This window comes from Pyrgilauda ruficollis, unplaced genomic scaffold, assembly GCF_017590135.1.
Source record: "Pyrgilauda ruficollis isolate IOZ18807 unplaced genomic scaffold, ASM1759013v1 scaffold84, whole genome shotgun sequence".
NCBI lineage: Eukaryota > Metazoa > Chordata > Aves > Passeriformes > Passeridae > Pyrgilauda > Pyrgilauda ruficollis.
The window spans coordinates 1,640,402-1,660,174 of NW_024530377.1; the positions used below are offsets into that span (position 1 = coordinate 1,640,402).

A 19,773-nucleotide genomic window follows, 5' to 3' on the forward strand; every position below is an offset into this window, starting at 1 on the left:
TCATTCCAAATTGTGAAAATCCATCTCTCCCTTCAGCTCATGAGACCAGGCTAATGAAGTATGTATTAAATATATAACTCGTTTCAGTGAATATCTTGTTATATTAGATACTGAACTTTGCTTGACAAGAATTCTCCAATCAAATTCCAAACACGATCTTGGGAACACAATCCCAGCCCCTCATTTGATATCCTTCAATATCAGGCAACACCCAGAGCCCCGGACACACTCAGTTGTACTTGAAGTGTCCTTGAAGTACAAATTGAACTATATTTTAGGCAGTTATTGAAATGTAGGGGTGGGAATTCTGTTTGTCCTGTAGCTGCCTGTTCACATCTGCATATATAAAATTTAATAGCAGAACTTCACAAACAGCAGCTAAGAATTCCATAAGGGGCCAGTGGTGCCCATCTTCTCTTGCAGCTTTTAAAAACATCCCCCAAAGTGAACTTTCTGAAAAAGTAAACAAAGCCTTTCAATCTGCCTACCCATAAATCCATAAAAACAAATTCAGGCATAGAAGCTTGAAGATTATAGTTGACTTCATCAGATAGTCACAGTTCTTAAGTGGTTTTAAAAAGAAAAAACCTATTAAGAATTTATTTCAGTTGTTGAGAATCACTGTACACCCTTGCATGGCTTCAAAAACCACTTCCTTTGCTCTACTGACTTTGTGTTGGATTTAAATCCATGTCTTCTCTAAGTTCATTGCTGTGTTTCACTCCAGGTAAATTGTGACCATACAGCCTTTGGTTTTGGAAATCATTTGGTGAAAAGCAACACTGACATAAATTTAAGATGTGGACAAGATTCAATCATCAGCATTGCAGATTCAGAAGAGGTTCTGAACCTGCCTTTTAACTAACTGGCTTAAACCTACAATATATTCATTATTGTGCAATAAATAACCAATCATCCATAATTATTTGGGTAACAAGCAGATCCTCACTGCTCCTGACTTTCTGAATATTCCATATAATAGGACAAAAGCCACATCACCCACATCTGCAGAAGTAACTAACATCCATATAGAAATTAATCATTATTATTATTATTATTATGCCACTTCAGCTCTTAACATTACATATTCAAGAACTGTAAATATATGGAATTAGCAACACAATACACACGCAGTATATATCACAAAACCATTTAAAACCTGGTTTAAGTACCTCTGGTGTTATACTAAAGCATTTAAAACTTTCTGTCATTGTCAGAATACTGGGAAAAACCTAGAAAAATTGAGTCACACAAAGTGCCAGATTTTTAAATTATACCAGCTGATGATATTTTTGTATTAATTACTCTTTGTCAGTTCTCATGGACTATACTGAGACTCTCTCTCTGCGCAGCAAAAATCTGTCCCAAAGTCTATTGCAATGGGAAGAAGATCCCATTTGTTCCAATGGTTTCTGGGGAAGTTTTGCCCAGAACCACAGTGAAATTTTGTGAGTGTTCATTTCCTATGGGAAGAAGATCCCATTTGTTCCAATGGTTTCTGGGGAAGTTTTGTCCAGACCACAGTGAAATTTTGTTAGTGTTCATTTTCTAAACATGTGGCCTTATCTCTGAAATCAGAAAAAAGAAGGGAATGCAAGCAGCTGCTACTTTTACTCTCCAATGGAAAGCTTTCTTTGCATGATGCTCCCTTCAATGGCAAATATTTGAAGATTTGTTGGCAAAGGCATCTGCAATGTCTCTGCTAAATAAAATAACCAAGGCACAATTGTTATACTACTCCCTTGAAAGCATCCAAATACTGACAGAGCCTATCCTGTCTGTGGATGTGTGAGTATTTACCTTCCAGGTGACTCTGATGCTCTGTGAAGATATAGGCTCAAGCTGCACATCCTGAGGTGGACCATCAGGAGCTGGAAAGAGAAGGAAAATGCATCAAAAGTGGCCCTCACAGCCCAAGGAATTCAGCATTTCACACAAAATGTGAAAAACCTTTACACCCTAGCACCACAGAGGTTGGAGTCAGTGCCACATGGAAAACTTCACCAAACAAAAGCAGGGCCAGGAATCTTCTGCATTCAGGTGTCATCTCTGGCCAACGGCAAAATACACCATGTGCCAAAACATACCAAGCTGGTAAATGAAATGAACAGAATAAAATGAATAATAGTGGTTTTCTTGGCTAGAGATACGCTCACAGTGATGTCTCTGCATATCTGGAGATAGGCAGGAGGAATCTTCAGCAGTCACAACCCTGTGGGTGATAGAAAAGCAGCAGAGTTCATCTAAAGCAGATGAGCCAGAAGCTCCTAATCCTGCTTTCAACTTGTTGCAAATTTTCCAGTGGGATCCCCTTTGTTCACTGGAAACTGAACACATTCAGTCCAATATCAGATATTTTACACAAAATGCTTCACACTTTACACTCTCCCCCTCCCCAGTAAGAGTTCCAGCCTGGAAATCAGACAAAAAATAACTTGTAGGTGGGAAAATCTTCTTTCAATTCCTGCTTGAGCCAGGGAAACTTTCATGGACCATCAACACGGTGCCAAAGGTGTGCAGGAGGCTTTAAATGTGAATGAAAAAAGAAGGAACCTCCTCGTCAGCTGGGCAGCTACAAAGCAGATCAGGATCAGCTGGGATTGAACAGAGAGATGTGCAGTAAATTGCTTGCTCAGCAAGGTAAATCACTGCAAAGGAAAGATCTGAGGAGAGGGATGGAGCCACCTCGAGCTGCTGCAGAGGGTTCCCTTGATGCAGAATACGGCCACAGTAAAAGGTATTAAATTAGGTTTAATAGCAGGACAAAGGAAGGAAAGCAATGGAAAGGGTGAGATGGGGCTGTTAGAGGTGGAGCAGCAATAAATGACAGCTGTGGTGAAAGGAACCAGAACATTTTGCTTGAACTGATGAAAGCAGAGACACAGAATACAGCCTATAATATGTTTAAGTTATTAAATATGCCCTATTCTCTTCCATTCCTGACTGTCCTTCGTATGAGAAATTCCCAAAGCTTGAAAGAACTTTATTTCTATTCTTCTTGCATTAATATAAAGGAAGGAGAAGAGGAAAAAGTCCACTGGCAAAACTGAGATCTCTATGAATTTTTTGAAGCCTGACCTTAATTTTGTCTTCCTGTTGACAAAAATGAATGCCACTCCTCTGGGGTACATTATAATGTAGTGGAATTTGAGCCAAGCATTTGATCCTAAAAATGGCGTTTAAAATCTGCCCCCCAAAATCCTGACGTTTCCTCAAAAGACCCCAATTTTTTTTTCCACAGACTTGAATAGTTAAGTGCTCCCAGCACACCACAGGGAGATGTTAAATAAGAAGTAATTTGGTTTACATATTTAATGTCATACAGAGTTTGTGGCAAGGACATAAAGAAAACCCAGCTATCCCCATTTCCTCTATTGATTTCAGTATTAGGCAATGGCCATAATGCTCATTGTTTTTTCTGACAGGCATTGGAGCAAGTGTGTATTGGCATCTATTTTCCAACACATGAGCTAATTGGGGTTGTATGGAAAGAAAGATGTGGTCTGCAAGCTTTGAAATTGTTCCATCCTTACCCATCCTTTTGCCACAGTGACCACAGGTTGCTACAGGTTTCTTTTTAATAGAGATATTTCTTTGCAATATGTGATACAGAATCTGCCCCCCTTTCCAAGTTGCTTGGTTTTTATCTTGTATTTCTTGGACCTTTATTTTGCTCCCTACTCATTAGCCTCTCTCTCATCCCCTGCACCCATGCTGTTCCCCAATGCCTGCTGTAAAAGCAGGGAACAGAAGTAAACAGTGATCAAAAAAAAAAAGATGTTCCTATACTTTGTGCATCCCCTGAAATAAAAACCCAGGAGAAAAACATCACAAACTCTGCCTAAGCCTGACCTCCTCCCTCCCAGTCCTTCCCTAGGTAGATCAGTGACTTTTGAATACAGTTCCACACGGATGGTTTTTTTCTACCAACTAACAGCTCCTCAAAAGACAGCGACAAAAGGATCATTTATTCTGAAACCTAGTTACAAAGAGCTGAATAAAATGTGATGTTAAGGTTCCACCCTGCTCATGGGGAAGCTGGTTTTTTATTCCAAGGGCAGCTGCTGATCCTGACAACTTAATTACCAGTCAGGAAAAACTTGGCAAGTAAAAACCATTCCAAGCATGGGTGAAAAAGCGAGCATAAGGAGCTGATCCAAGGCTCAGCCCTCTATTTTGCACAAGGAAGGATGGGCATTTGGGGTTAGAGATGCCTCTGGTTGGAAGAATGGATAGTCTGTTTTCTCTAGTGATTTCACAATTTCTTTGCACAAAGGAAGAGAAAATTTTTGATCAAAAAAAAAAGTATTTTTCAATCAAAGTGTTCACTGTTAAATCTGTTTACTGCATGCTTTCCTTCCGCTAGAATGATAGAAGAAATGCAACTTATGCTGTCTCCAGCTTATTCTGCTTTCCACTGTGAGCCCTTGTGTGCTGTTCCTAGTCAGAAAGTCCCTCAGAACCAAAACCATGTTGTCCTGACAGGGATTGTGTTTTTATTGTAGGAAATTCCCAGGGAAATTAAGTGGGAATTACACAGTTGTGTTCATAGGACCTGAACTAAAAATCAGTCTCTGGGTATTCAAATCCAAGACCAACATGAATCTTAAAAGAGAAAGGGAATTTTCACTGCCAGGACACTGTCACCATGTTGTCATCTCTAAATCCCCAAAGAAGGAAGCAGGGCTGACTTAGCAAAAGGTAAAGGAAGGCAGAAATTCCATGTACGTGACAGTGGCTCCAGTCACCAAAGGGAAAATGCCCACACAGTACTCCTGGTGCTGATGCAGGAGAATAAAAGGTTAAAGGTAAAAATAAAGGTCAGATTTGATAACCTTGGAGGTGTTTTCCAGCTTAAGTGATTCTGTGATTCTGTAATACAACAGAACAATATCAGGGGAATGACATTAACAAGTGACAGCCAAGAGATTTAAATAGAGGCCAGAAAAATAAATGGTGGGAGGGTTGAGTGAGTGAATATTCAAATGATTGTGTTGAGTAAGGGAATATTCAAATGAAGAGTTGATTCATGTGGATAAACATTCCCAAAAGGGAGAAATTAAAATTAGTTACCTACATTAATATCTAAACATGTACGGAAAGCCTCAATTCCACCACTAAAAACAGGATGTTGCTGATTGAGTTGCCTCACTGTAGATAAAGGTATCTTATTCCCAACAAGGAAAATTTGGAGCACAATGTCTTCTTTGGCCACTAGATGCCACTGAACAGCTTTAATTAGCGCCCTGCACAATGAAGTTGCAAAAGTCACGCTGTTCCATGGGAATAACTCACTATTCCTTTTGATACAGCCGCAGCCACATAAGCAGCATTTCATGCAATGATTCCTGACATCAAAGAGAGATAATTCCCACAGAATTTCGAGGCTGCAAAGCCAGGTCATACCTGCTTCATCAGTGGTGATGGTGAGCTCGTTGCTGGCCTCGCTCTTGCCGATGCGGTTCTTGGCGTACATGCGGATGTTGTAGGTGGAGGACGGGTGCAGGTCGATGATGGTGGCTTGGTTTAGCTGAGGGGAAACATCTCTGGTTCTCTGGACAGAGTCCCAAGAGTCTGTTTGATAAGAAATATCAGTAGAAATAGACAAATCAGTGGTGGTGTTAATGTGGGTGATACAAGCATGAAGTTAAATTGTTTCATGCCACTGCTGTGTTAATCCAGAAAACACATTTTGATCCAAGCAAATCCAGCGATCCCTCCCCTTCCTTGACAGCACTCCTGACTGCTCCAAGAGTGCTGCTGAGAAAAATGGGATCTTAGCTCTGGGGTCATCAGCAAATCCACAGAAATAGCTAGTCTTTGACGAGGTGCTGAGACCAGCAAAGGTTGCCCAGTTTTGTGATCGTGATTTGTTACCTTTGGGGCATTGGAACAACTGCACAAAAATGGGAGCTGCTGCCTCAAAAGGACCTTCACTCAGTGAGAAAGTTGCTTGTGCTCAAAAAAAAAACAACAAAAAACACCCAAAACAAAACAAAACAAAACAAAACAAAAAACAAACAAAAAAACCCCAAAACAAAACAAAACAAAAAAACAAAACAAAACAAAACAAAACAACAACAAAAACCCAAAAAAAAAACAAAAAAAAAAAGGGAAGCAAAGGAGTTAAACAGAATGGCCCAGGGGAGACCTCATTGCTCTCCACAGCTCCCTGACAGGAGGGTGCAGCCAGCTGAGGACTGGGCTGTTTTCCTTGGCAAGAAGTGACAGCATGAGGGGACACAGCCTCAGCCTGGGCCAGGGGACAGTCAGCTTGGATATCAGCAGGAATTTCTTCATGGAAAGGGTGGTTAAGCATTGGAAGCAGTTGCCCAAAGTAATGGTAGAGTTCTCATCCCTGGAGGTGTCCAAGGAAGGCCTGGATATAGCACTCAGTGCTCTGGGCTGAGCGACAACATGGGCATTGGGCACAGTTTGGACTTGATGTGCTGGGAGAGCTTTTCTACCATCAGGGATTACATAATTCTCTGAAAGCTATACCAGAAAAAAATGAAAAATTAATCCTGGAGAAACACCCTGCCCTGGAGCACTCCCAAAAATGGAAATGCCAACACCAAACTCCTGCCACAGCTGCTTAGCATTGACCCTGGGGGAAGCAGCCTGAGTGGAACAAAGTCAGCCAGACTTCACCCCTCTGACACCAAACCTTAGCATCAAGCCCTGTGAAACATTAATATAACTCAGGGCAGGACCAAGATCTCCTTCCAAGAGCCTTTGGAGTTGTTATGTTAATTAGTCCAAGTTCTACTCCCCTACTGGTTACTTGTGTTCCATATATGGTATTGTCTCTGGAATGTTCCACCTCAAGCCTATATATTGTTACCACTCCCATGCTTCTGGTCTTTAGAGCTTGTCCTTTTGATGTGTTGGGCTCTTGGGCATCATCCCTATTTTTATTTCTCATTGCAAGTAAATTTCCTTTTCAGGCACTCCATTGTTCCTGCTCCTTTTTTCCTATTTTGTGCCGTGTTCACCCTGAAGTCAGAGGACCCAAAGATTTGTTGCAGCCATCCTTACTGAGACAGAGCCCCGTGTGGCTGCCCAGTAGGACCAGCAGAGCCCCAGTGCTGTGGTGCTGCTGCAGGGCTGGCTGCACTGATTTGGGCTCTTTGGCTGCACAGCCCCGTGCAGCTGCTGCCGCATGAAGTAAATAGGGCAGGAGATCTTTCTCCTTTTCAATGCCTTTATTAAAAAGAATCAGCTCAGGTGGGGAGAAACCGACGGGTCGCGCGCACTCTGCAGTCGCTCCCAGGAGTGGCACGGAGGAGGAGGATGATGATGCAGCTGTGTCCGCTGGCCTGCAGGCTGTGGGGATTCCATCCTCACGGGAGATTAAGAGATTCCGCCTTTTCGGTCCAACACCTCGGGTCCTCTCTCTAGTCAACATCCTTTTAGGTTAGGATGAGAAGCAAAAAGGATCCTAGCAGGCAATGGACTACGCTCCCCATCCTTAGACATCACCTAGGTCTCTTAATTCTATGTTGTCTCATTGTTTTTAGGGGTTTTCCTGGAAAACTGAAAAATTTGGTGCAATGCATTCTTATCTGCATACTAGCTCTGATGCCATTCCCATTCTCCTGGTACCTGCAGGGTCCCAGTGTCACTCCCTGGCAAGCACCAGGGGGACAATGGTTAATCACCGACCATTAACAGGTAATTGAAGAAGAACTCTTAACAATGAAGCTAACTTAACAGCAACTGGTTCTACTCGTTTTAACTCTGCAACCTTAAAAAAATAGATAACTTTTTATTCACAACACCGCAGGGATGTGTCCAGAGCTGCACAGAGCTGCTGCTGCCTCGGCTGGGGCTGCAGCAGGGGAACCCCTCCTGCCTGGCACAAGGCTGCTGCAGGATGGCAAGGCTGCGGAGGAACAGCCCCAGGGCGGCTCCAGGGACAGAACTCTGAGAGGTTTTTCAGAAGTAACTCTTCCCTGTGAGGGACGGGAGGCTCTGGCACAGGTTGCTCTGAGAAGCTGTGGCCACCCCATCCCTGAAAGTGTCCCAGGTTGGACACTGGGGCTTGGAACAGCCTGGAATAGTGGAAGGTGTCCCTGCCCATGTGTCACGATCCAATGAGAGATGCCTCTACCCAGATTAAGGGACATTTTAATGCTAAAAATCACTAGAATGTCTTTTACTTTGGTAACTGAGTGTGTCACAGCTTCCTCTGTGGGATACTTTCAGGAAAGGAATTTCAAAAGAGACCTCTCCCGCGGGGCTGGGGCTGAGCACTCCCTGCTCCCAGGGGACTCGGGGCCACTGCCTGTGGAAATCCATCGGCACCGCTGAGAGACAGCAAATGAAATCTGGGCACTCTGTTCTTGTGCCTTACAAACTTTATTTAAAAATACACAAATTCTTCAATAATTGGAACAGTTCTCTTTTTCTTACTCCTATTACTCTCCTTCTATTATGTATTTTAAAATTATTCTTGTCTTCTCTGTCTTCTTAGTCTTCCTCTTTGTGGTCTTATCTTCATCTGCTTTGTCATCATTGTCTCTGTCTTCATCATCTTCATCTTCTTTGTCTTGGAGTGGTGGATGCTGAGAGTCTGTGCCAGGAGCCTGTGCTTTGTGCCCAAGAAATGGTTGCTGTCCCTTCCAGGCCCGGGGCCGGGTGTGTGTGGGGCAGGGAAGGGGGGAGCTTTGGACTCTTTGGCTGGGCATTTTCCAAGCCTCACTGCCAAGGCCTTTGTGGCTCTGCCTGGTTCACTTTTGCTTGGCTTGCTTGGCTTTGTTAGCCCATCCAAAACCTTTTCCCTTCCCTGGCTTGCAGGAGTTACAGCAGCAATCTTTCAGCTCCTGGAGCTGAAGCCAACAGCTGCTGCTCCCACACCAGAGCAGCGGCCCCGGCGGCAGCGGGGCCGTCCCGTTCCAGCCCCAAGCCTTGGGGAGCCGAGGCGGGCAGAGGAAGCACAGCCAGAGACTCCAGCCCGGCTGCTTTGTCTGCCCTGGACAGGAGGTGGAGCCCAGAGAGCCGCCAGGGCTGTGCCTCCTGCTACATGGAACTCCTCTGTGGATGTTCCACTTCCCTCAGCTTGAAAGCCAGTGCCATGTCGCACCCCAAGTCAGGAAGGGGAATTTCTTCAATGTTTGCCCCATTCTCCAGTAATTTTGGCTCATTTTGGAGTATCCTCTTTTAAATTTGTCTCAAAAATTAAGACAATCATCTTCTTCTTTATTATCTTTTTCAACTTTGTCTTCACTGTCTTGTCTCCATCATCATCTTCATTTTCACTTGTCTTCTTCATCTTCTTCATCTTGTCTTCATCTTTGTCTTCTTCATATTCTTTGTCATCTTCTTCCTCATCTCCTTCATCTTCTTTGTCTTCATCTTCTTCATCTTTTTCTCATCTGTTTCACTCCTCCAGCCATGGATTCATGCAGGGACAGCGGAACAGCCCTTGCAGCGCCCGCTTGAAGCGGGAGGGACATTTCGTAAGGGGAGCCAGCTGCCCGTGGCAGGACTGGGCTCCCAGATGGACAGGCCAGGGGCTGTGTGGGGCAGGCACCCAGCTCTCTGTCGCTGCCTCTGGCTTCTTGAAGGGAAGAGAAGCCCCATGTCCCACAGGGACTTGGTCTTTCAGGGGCATGAGCAAGGCACGGAGCGGCCCTGGGCTGTGCAGCTCTGGTTCCTGCTCCTCAACCCAGGCCTCACGAGGGATGGACACTGGGAGCCCATCTGCTGCAAAAACTCTCCATTTTTGCTTTTGGTCATCTTCTGGGGGCAGCTCTAGGATGCTCACCTCATCCCACTCTTCCTCCTCTGGGAAGGAGGGCTTAGTCCAGATGCCATGGTCACTCTCATCTTCACAATTCTCCTGCACAAGCTCCTTACAGCTATGATCTTCTGAACTGGAGTGTCCTGAGAGTCTGCTGCCACTCCCTCTTGTTATGTCTTGGCCAATGCAGGTTTCCCTTTGGGAAAGGTCTTGGCCAATGTATTCTTCCCCGTCAGAATGTTCTGCACAGCTGATGATCTCTCCTCCAATCAGCCCTTGCCCAGGGTATTCTTCCCAGTCTGAGAGGTCTTGCTCAGGGAAGTATTCTTCCCAGTCACAGTCTTCATGGTGACTTGTGACTTCTCCCTGGGGCACATCTGCCTCTGTGCGCGCTTCCCAGTGAGAGAGCTCTTCCTGGCACACCTCCTGCTCAGGGCACTCTTCCCCCTGGGACACATCTGCCTCTGTGCATGCATCCCAGTCAGAGAGCTCTTCCTGGGACGCCTCCTGCTCAGGGCACTCTTCCCCCTGGGCCACATCTGCCTCTGTGCATGCATCCCAGTCAGAGAGCTCTTCCTGGGACACCTCCTGCTCAGGGCACTCTTCCCCCTGGGGCACATCTGCCTCTGTGCGCGCTTCCCAGTCAGAGAGCTCTTCCTGGGACACCTCCAGCTCAGGGCACTCTTCCCCCTGGGGCACATCTGCCTCTGTGCGCTCTCCCCTGTTAGAGAGCTCTTGCTGGGACACCTCCTGCTCAGGGCCTTCCTTATTTTCCCACTGGGAAAGCTCTGGCTCAAAGTCATCTTCCCAGTCTTTGTCCTCCCCAGCCAAGGTCCCCTCCTCACTCTCTTGCACTGCCCACACTGATGCTGATGCTGCCCCCTCCTGCTGCTGCTTGCTGGGGGCCTGGGCTCTCAGCTGGGCAGGGCAGGGGCTGGGGGGGCTGTGTGGGGCAGGCACTGGCCCTTGGCTGCATGGCTCCTGTGCTGGGTGCTCAACAGAAGCCTCACAAAGGGCAAGCTCTGGGATCCCTTCTCCCAAGGAAATTCTCATTGTGTGTCCTGTGACAGACACCTGGGACAGCTCTGCATTTCTCATCAGGAAAGGCTCCAGATCATCCAGGAATTGCCACCATTTCATTTCCTCATCAGAGTCATCCACCCTCTCCCCCACTGCCTGTGCTGCTGACCCCACTGCTGCCTCCTCCAGCTGCTCCCTGGGAGTGTGGACTCCCAGCTGGGCAGGCCAGGGGCTGGGGGGGCTGTGTGGGGCCGGCACTGAGCTCTCTTCCCTTTTGGCTGTGACTACTGTTTCCACTTCTACAGCCAACCACTGCTGAAGGGCATAGACTTCTTTCTGCTGCTGCTTCAGTGCCTGGATCTCGTGCAGCACCTGGCTCAGGACCTCCCTGTTCATGTCCTGCTCTGTGGGATTCTGTGGGGCAGGAGAGGTGCTCTGCAGGGCAGGAACTGAGCTCTCTTCCCTTTTGGCTGCGACTACTGATTCATTTACAGCCAACCCCTGTTGAAGGGCAGCCAGCTGCTGCTTCAGTGCCTGGATTTCCTGCAGCACCTGGCTCAGGGTCTCCCTGTTGTTTTGGTCCGTGGGACTCGGTGGGGCAGGAGAGGGGCAGGGCAGGGCAGGCACTGCCTCTGCTGCCACTGCTGCACCCACAGGGCTGGGAGAGCTGGGCTGTGTTTCTTCTACAGCCACCTGTTGCTGGAGAGCATACTCTTCCTCCAGCTTCTCCATCAGTTGGTACATGTCTGTCAGTCCCTGGATCAGGATCTCCTCGGTGATGTTCCCATCCTGGCATAGTGAAGCCAGACTACTGGTCAGGGTGTCGGAGGGGACACCGGATGAGCTCTGTGTTCCTGGTGATGGCAGTTCCTCACTGACTAGAGGAGCTGCTGCCTTTACCTCATCAGGAGTGAGAGGCTTGGGCAGCTCCTCCTTCTCATCAGCTCCAGCCAGGGCAGCAGCCGTTGGCTTGGCCTCTGTGGGACTGCCTGGGACAGGGAAGGTGCTGGACAGGGCAGGTGCAGCCTCTGCTGCCACATCCATGCCTATGGGGCTGGGAGAGCTGGGCTGTGTTTCTTCTTCTACAACCATCTGTTGTTGGAGGGCATACTCTTCCTCCAGCTTCTCCATGAGTTTGTAGATGTCCGTCAGTCCCTGGATCAGGATCTCCTCAGTGATGTTCTCATCCTGGAATAGTGAAGCATGGCTACTGGTCAGGATGTCAAAGAGGACACTGGATGAGCTCTGTGATGGCGCACTTGCTGTTGGACCCTCTCTCTCACTATCACCTTTTCCCAGTGGGAAAGCTCCTCATCACTGTCACCTTCCCACCAGGAAAGCTCGCGGTCCATTTTGGCAGAGGGCCTCTCCTCCTCCTGAGTCTCTGTCAGTGGCAGGACTGACCTGACACTGCCCCTGACCACTGCCCGCTGGGGGCCTCCAGCCAGCTGGGCAAGGGGCTGGGGACCGGGAGTTGGAGTTGCCTTTGTCCTTGTGGCTATCCTTTTCTGTCGCTGTCAGCCTTGATCACTACGGGCGTCCAGCGCAGACAGAGCCAGGGAGCTGCTTCCTCCTCAGAGAGCGGCTCTCCTGGGACTGGGCACCCCAGGGCTCTGCGCCCCTTAGACACCCTCAGCCAGGGAGGGGCTCCCTGATGTCACAAGGCTCTCTGGCCACCACCACGTCCCACATCACAAAGGGCCCCGACACCGTGTGCCTGTGTCACAAAGGGCCACCCCCGGCACCCCACCATCAGTGCAGCAGACAGCAAGTGGCTGGGAGCAGCCCCCGCACTTGTGGCCTTGTGGCCCTGCTGTGCCCAGAGCCCTGAGAGGCTTTGGCCACGCTGCCACAGGACAGCCCCAGCCCCGCAGAGCAGAGCCCTGGCTTTGCCGGCTGCGCTGCCCAGGGCACCAGGAATTGGCCGCACGGACGGGCCGGGCACTCGTGGGCAGCGGCTCCAGGAGCCGCGGGAGCCCGGGGAGCAGGGGTGTCCCTCAGGGCTCTGCCGGGCACCGGGGCTCGTCCCTGCCTTCAGCAGTGACACCCGGGGCACCGAGCGCGGCCTGGGCGCCTTTGGCGGGCACGGGGAGCCGAGCGGGGCAGGGGCAGCAGGCAAGGACGGGGCCGTGCACAGGCACCTGGCCGGGCTGGAGAAGCGGCACCACGAGAGCCTCCTGCGCTGCCACAAGGCCGGGGCCCGGCTGCTGCCCCTGGCTCGGGCCCGTGCCTGAGGCAGCCACTCCTGCAGCTCTGCCCCGGCCTCTGCGGCGCCACGGGCACAGAGGCCGGGCCGGGGCTCGCTCCCTGCTGCCCGCAGGGCGCTGCCGAGGGCTCCCCGCCCGCCGGGGCCGGGCCGGGCGCTGAGGGAGCGGCGCCGCCATCGCTGCCGCCCCGGTGAACTCGGCTTCCGTTGGCTTTGTCCCAGCTGTGGCATGAGGAGAGCGCGGGAAGGACTTGTGTTTGTCGGGAAAATCTCGTGTTTCTCGGGAAGGTCATCCCCTTCCTCACACAACCGGCAGGTTTCAGCTGTTCCGGCGCTGCCACCCCGTGGCCATCGCTGGTACCGCAGCAGCCCCGCGCCTGGCCGGAACCCCGCGGATCCCGGGAAAGATTTTGGCAATCCCCGAAAGCATCGGGGACCCGGGTGTGCCCCGCTCGCAGAGCACAAGAAACAGCATTAAACAGAACTGTTCAAAGTTTGTCCCTACGACTGCCCTAACGACATAAAAAAATTAAAATGATGGGGAGAGAGGCACAAATGAGGACCCACAGTCCCGTTCCTGTCTCCAGAGCTCTTTGCTCCGATGGAAAGGTCTGGAGGCTGCACAGGACGGATCTCCACGAAGGGCCAGATCTGAGCGCCACAGGTACATGTCTGTACAGACAGGTGATGTCTCTATGTACCAAAACATCCTGAAACACCAAGTTCCTGGTATTCATAGCGCTCTGGGATGGCAAATGGACCCCACAGGATAGGCAACTCCACGCTCCTTCCATGGAGTAACTAATTCCATTGGGGTAATTAGTGTATCTGCTGTGTCTGATGGGGTAGACATCAGCAGTGCTGAGCTAACTTTGGACTTGATGATCTTAAAGGCCTTTTCCAAACTAATTTCTATGATTTTATGATGGGATATGTGAGGGCTGCTGAATACAGTCCATGCATTCTTTGTGGTCACCTGCACCTTCTCTGAAACAGAAAAGTTTTCCTGCTTGAGAAGCCTTGATGGTGCATCTGATCTAAATTCATTCCTGAATCCTCAGGAAAGGCAACAGAGGGGAAAAAGTCTCACAAAACACAGTTGTGCAGTTTACAGCTTCACTTTGGTCTTGGTAGAGTGTTCCTTGAATATATAATCTAAATTTTATTCCAAAAATGAGAAGTTTTCTTAATTATTCCTCTTTGTTCTAAACTGCCCCAACTACCCCATGCAAGTTCTCCATTAACCATCTTTGTTAATTCATCTTCTCAGTGATTTAATTAATGACAAAATTAATGTGCAAGAATTTTCAAAGACCTGATCTGAGTTTCTCCAAACATTCAGCCTCAGACTTTAGAAACTGACATTTCTGTTTTGTTGTTTGCAGTAAGAAGAAGATAATCTGCTTTTGTTAGGACAGGACCTGCAGGATTTGTTTTCAGATACAAAGAAATATTTTCTTTGACACCAATTCTGCTGCCCACTTCTTTTCCTTTTTTTTGTTTTTTTTTTTTAACCTTTATCAGTATATTGAGTCCTGATATTTCCATCCAACCTGATGATGCTTCTTTTGCTGTCTTGCTCTTGATTTATCATTCCATATTAGAGAGAAATAATTTTTCAATGCAGGTTCATGGTGACCCCCCACTTAATCTTTGTCTGCATTCCGCATTATCACTTGAAAACATCAAACTAAATCTAAGAAGGATGTTTTAGAGCTCTGAAATCCCTGCTTGTCACTGCGTCAATGGAATGGAAGCACCTCAGTCATCCTAAATGGGGTTGTGCTGAGTTACACCATTCTTAAATATTTATTCTTGTGTTTGAGAAATACAAGAGATGTCTTAGTGCGAGAAAGAAGTCAGTCAGGCAAGAATGACTTTCAAAAGCTTTTCTGGAGTGGATGGATGGTTGGAAAGAAAGGAAAACAATCAAAAAGAAAACAGAGCCCAGAAACTTTTAGGTATGCATATTCCTTGAAGGCATCCTTGCCCAATGCACATCTCCAAACCTGCAATTCGTGACTTCAGCCTCAGTGGAGAATTTCCACTCCTCATCTTTCAGGTACATTATCAATCTCTTTTGTACATTATTGTTTTAATTTATAAAGCCAGGGATAAAATGATGACTGATGATTCAACACTCTTGAAAATATTTTTTCCACTAATGAAAACATCACAAAATTTTTGCCTGAGTAAATATAGCATGAAGTGGCAAAAGGGAAAAGCAGCAATTGCAAAATTTACTGTCTTCACCGCAAAACAAACAAAAAGGACAACAAATGAAGATAAATCTTCATGTGGGAGATTAAACAAACCACGATGAAAAATTCCATCAGGCAGTTTCAATTTGTGAATTACCTTTTGCAGCACAAACTTGGTGGGGAATGAGCAGCAACGGGGATGGCTGGGATTGTTCCTTACCTGACTTGTTCTTGCACTCGATGTCGTAGCCGGTGATGGGGCTGTTGCCATCGAAGCCCATGGTCCACCTGAGCGCGATGCTCCGAGCTCTCACCTCCCGGATCTCTATCTCGGGGGGGTCGGGGGGTTCTGGGCAAACACACACACAGAGCTCTGCTCAGAACACACCCCATGCTCTTCACAGGGCCACACCAACCAGCGTGGCACTGGCTCAGCCTTCCTGGGCACTCATGGGGACCCTGATCCTGTCAGTCACCTGCTGGAAGTATCAGCACTTTTCAACTTGGAGTTACTGGTGTAATCTTGAATAGTGGCTCCTCTTTAACCTTCTTGGTTGCATTTCCTTAAAATCACTCCAGCCTGGACTTTCATCCCAGGAAAGATATTTTACCTTGAACACCACATTTCCCTGAAAATACTACTATCAGTGATTTTAATCAAAAAGTGATTGTAGAAATATGAGTACTAAACTCAAAAGTGCTAAATTTGGTGGAGAGAGAGAGTAAAATTTCTCTTTGAGTTTAAAAGTCTTACTTTAATAACAGAATAATTTGTCTGATTTTGTAACTCTGAAAGCTCTTTCTGCCTTTAAAGTTGATGTTGTAAATAACCAGCACCCAGGCCCATTCTAATGTCCCTTTAAATTGTCATGGCAGCTTAGATGAGCTGTGGTAGAACTGGGAACCTGTCCCCACCCTCCACCTGAATTTTTCAACAGGGCTGCCTTAGGCATCCTCTGGAATCTGCTGCTACTTGGAATCAAGGGCAGGGAGAGAGAAATCTGCAAGATGTAGGAATTTGTTGTGAGCAGGCTCAGAGAGGCACAGGAGGAACCAGCACCACATGGGAATGAGCAGTGGCCAGGGGCTGAGTCCTGCCTGTGCCCTGCATCTGAGATATTGTCACCTCTTCAGGACTTGCTGTTTGTGCCCTGTGGGACCCAGGCAACATAAATTCCTAGAATTTGGATTGTGCAAACTGCTCACAATTTATTTTGATTGATTGAACTTGAAATATTTTGCTTTAAGTTCCACAGTAGGTTTAACACTTCTGAAGAGATGAAGTGAGATCACTTTTGCTTTATTTCAGACCTGGGTTTGAAGCACATTTGTTCTTTAAAATCAAATGCAACCTGCTCTTCCTCAATCCTCCATATCTACAGTCCTTACTGAAGATATTAGTTTTAAGTATCTTTGGCAATTGTCAAGTACTGTATTTAAGAAAAAAAATTCTAAATAATTTGTACAGATCTAGAAGGACTCAAGCTTATCTTTTATTTTGATGTAAGTTATGATGCTGAAAATGAAAGACTGAGAACCTTAATGCAGCTCCTAATTTGTTTGACAATGAGGAACACGTTTAATTAAGAATCAAAACCTCCCTCCCCCGAGCAGATTTCTACACTTCCTGTCCTACAATAGCTGTGGGTTATTTCCTTGTGTTGTCCTCTCCCTACCTTGCACAGTGAGCTGAATTATTCCACGATCCTCCCCGTAAGAATTGATGGCGTGGCAGGAAAAGAAGCCAGAATCTTCACGCACAGTTGGCAGAATCTATAGGAGGTTGGAAAAGAGGTGATGGATTGAACAGCACGCAGAGAAAATAAACCAACAGCTTGTCTGTGAGGCGCAAGAAAAATCGCTCAGACTGTTCTCCTTGACAGCAATAAATAGATATGGCAGGTTACACACATACAATTGCATAGGAAAGCTTCCAAAATACTGAAATTATCAAAGCCAGCAGCACCTGGGCTGAGGACACAGGCTACCAGCTCGACACGTGTAGTCAGGAGCTGGAGCTCCACCTATTCCTGCAGCTTCTCCTTAGGAGCCTTGTTTCCAGTTCCTCACAAGTTTGCCAAGCATTTAACTGTTGGCTGAAATTTGCCATACAAAATGGTGCCTCCTGCTGCCTCCAAATTTTTCTGGCTATTTCTGAAAACAACTCAAGTGGCTGAAGTCTGTGTGGGGGAAATAAAGGTTCAAACACTGGTGGTGAGCCCTGTAGTGTTTAGCATGGTACCTCATAATAAAGTTTTGTGTGGTCTTTCTTTTCAATTTGTTGTTTAACAGCAAGGAAATTTTTATATAATATTTACAAACATGATCATAATGATATTTTTCTACAGGACCACTGCTTCATTCAAGGTACAAGAAAGAAAGAATTTTTTTAAAACGAGCAGATATTTGAAATAGCGTTTCCTTCTCATTGTTCATTGTGCTGCTCTGCAATTTATTTACTGTGTCCTGTTCAAACTGTGCCCTGAAAACAGACATTCATTTTCTCACAGCATTTTCCTCTGAATTCACCCATTGCAGAAACAGGAGAGAATTTATTTTCATCAGCCCTGACACCATGAAGAGCATTGCCACCATTTCATGTAGGGAATTAAGGAAGCAGATGTATGATAACGTTTGTGGCTGCTTGACAAGTTGCCACATATTAACTGAGCCATGGCAACTCCACGTGCTCTTTATTCCTTGGCAAAACCCAGGTGATGTGAGCACAACTCCCAGTCACCACTGGTTAAGATAAATGAATTAATTTCCCACTTGCTGCAAGGAAATTGGAGAGTTATCATCTGAGATGTGGCAACATGTCAAGCTGTGTTCACTTGCACGTGCGGCTGAGCTGAAAAACAAAAATTTCCAGAGCCCAATTTGAGATGTAGGGCCTTCCAGCCCCTCCCTCAGAGTCCTGAGCAATAAATAGCCTTTCATGTGTTCATAACAGCTTCCACTGAGTTCAGCTGCAGCCAGGAGGGCTTAGTGCTTCTGCAAATCAGACCCCAAGGGCTCAAGGCGAGTGCCCAGAAAACAAAGAACACACAATTATTGGCCACCTGTGAAAAGTCTGGTCTCAAAGATCAGCTTTGCACCACACAGTGCTGTTCATTACTCAAGCCTAATTCAGCCCCAGCGAAAATCCAAGTCCTGTCTCACTGAGGCAGGGGTCCTGCAGAAAAAATAAAAGCTGAGTACACAACTAAAGATTACATCATCATGCAAAAGCACTGAGCTCAACGCTTCAGAGCCAGCCTTAATCTGCCATTTTCTGCTTTTTGGGGTGTTTTATCTCTCAGAAGTGAAAGGTTTTGTATGCAACACACATGGATGTAGAACACCATTGCTGTACACAACTGCTTCAGGAAACTCTCCAAGCAGGACTCCAGCCTTCCAAATAGAAATATTGTCGTGTATCCAGGGGATATCTTATTAAAATCAGCAAGAAGAATGATGGCAGAGAGGCCTAGGGGTCAATCCTAGGTCAATCCAATCAATAAATATTATTTGTATCACAAAAATACTAATAGGAACAAAGTCACACATAGAATTTTTTCTTCCTCATATTAATCAATGACGAAGTTCCCTTACAGGGAGCAAACCCAGAATTCTACTGGATATCATCCAACACAGGTTCTGGCTGGTAAAGAAGGATATCTTTCATGAGAGTTACACTGAAATTTAGACAATAACCAGACAGATAGAGAATTAGTTCCTTGGGCCTGATAAATACACTTTTGAAATGTGACTGAAAATGTATAATGAAGATTTTGGAGTGAGAAAAAAGAAGAAAGGTTCTTTTAGATTTCATAAAGCACACATGAAACACCACTTTGAATCCTGACTTTATAAAGTGGTCTCACAAGCCCCACCAAGTGAAAGGAAGGGAGAAGAGCACTTTAAAAAGGCAGCATTTTTTCTCAAACCAGTTTAGTGATTTTGGTGAGGGTCAGTGTGACACCCGTCAAAACTTGGGGCCAGGTATTTGCCAGAGTTTATCAGCAGTTTGGTCAAACTGGTCTGGGGAAGGACAGGCTAAGGCATGAGCCACACTGCTCCTGAGACAGAAAGGATGGAGGGTTGAGCCTGGCTCACTCTCCTGCTGCCTCTGGAGTGTGGGAAGAGGGAATTTTTCATTAGGGATGGATTGCAGAAGTTTCCTCTCCCTCCTCTGGCTGCCAGCTCTCCCCACCATGCACGGAATGAGTGCTGGGGCTCTGGTGTTGTCAGGCTGGCCCCGCCCCTGGATCAAAACCAAACCAAGCTCACCTTGACATATCTGGATGATTTGGGGGCCAATTTGTTTTCTTACCTGCAGGGTAGAAATCACTTCATCCCCAACTTCCTTGGTGGAAACCAGGTAACGGGACATTTCGGGGTTAATGATCCGGTCTTCCTTCTCCCAGCGGACTATGATGGGTTTCTCTCCATGTGCCGTGCAGCTCATCTCCTTCTTTTGGCCTTGAGTCGCCAGGGTGGTGTTTGGGTAGGAGGTTATCATAGCTGGAACTACAAACAGACAAAACAAAACAAAACAAAGTTGTTCCTCAGTGAGCTGAAGGGTGTGATGATACCAGGTTGGCTCTTCAATCCGTGTC

General features: G+C 46.8%; 1 protein-coding gene across 2 annotated transcripts in view; it reads right to left on the reverse strand.

The window, feature by feature from the left end:
- DSCAM (DS cell adhesion molecule) overlaps positions 1 to 19,773 on the reverse strand; it is a 367,344-nt gene that overhangs the window by 88,084 nt on the left and 259,487 nt on the right. For both annotated transcript variants that reach the window (XM_041487754.1, XM_041487755.1), the window contains exons 10-14: positions 19,488 to 19,684; positions 16,849 to 16,945; positions 15,393 to 15,521; positions 5,407 to 5,574; positions 1,801 to 1,871 (exon numbers count right to left, since the gene is read on the reverse strand). In XM_041487754.1, the coding sequence (XP_041343688.1) occupies positions 1,801 to 1,871; positions 5,407 to 5,574; positions 15,393 to 15,521; positions 16,849 to 16,945; positions 19,488 to 19,684 (662 nt within the window). The remainder of the gene's footprint in view (positions 1 to 1,800; positions 1,872 to 5,406; positions 5,575 to 15,392; positions 15,522 to 16,848; positions 16,946 to 19,487; positions 19,685 to 19,773) is intronic.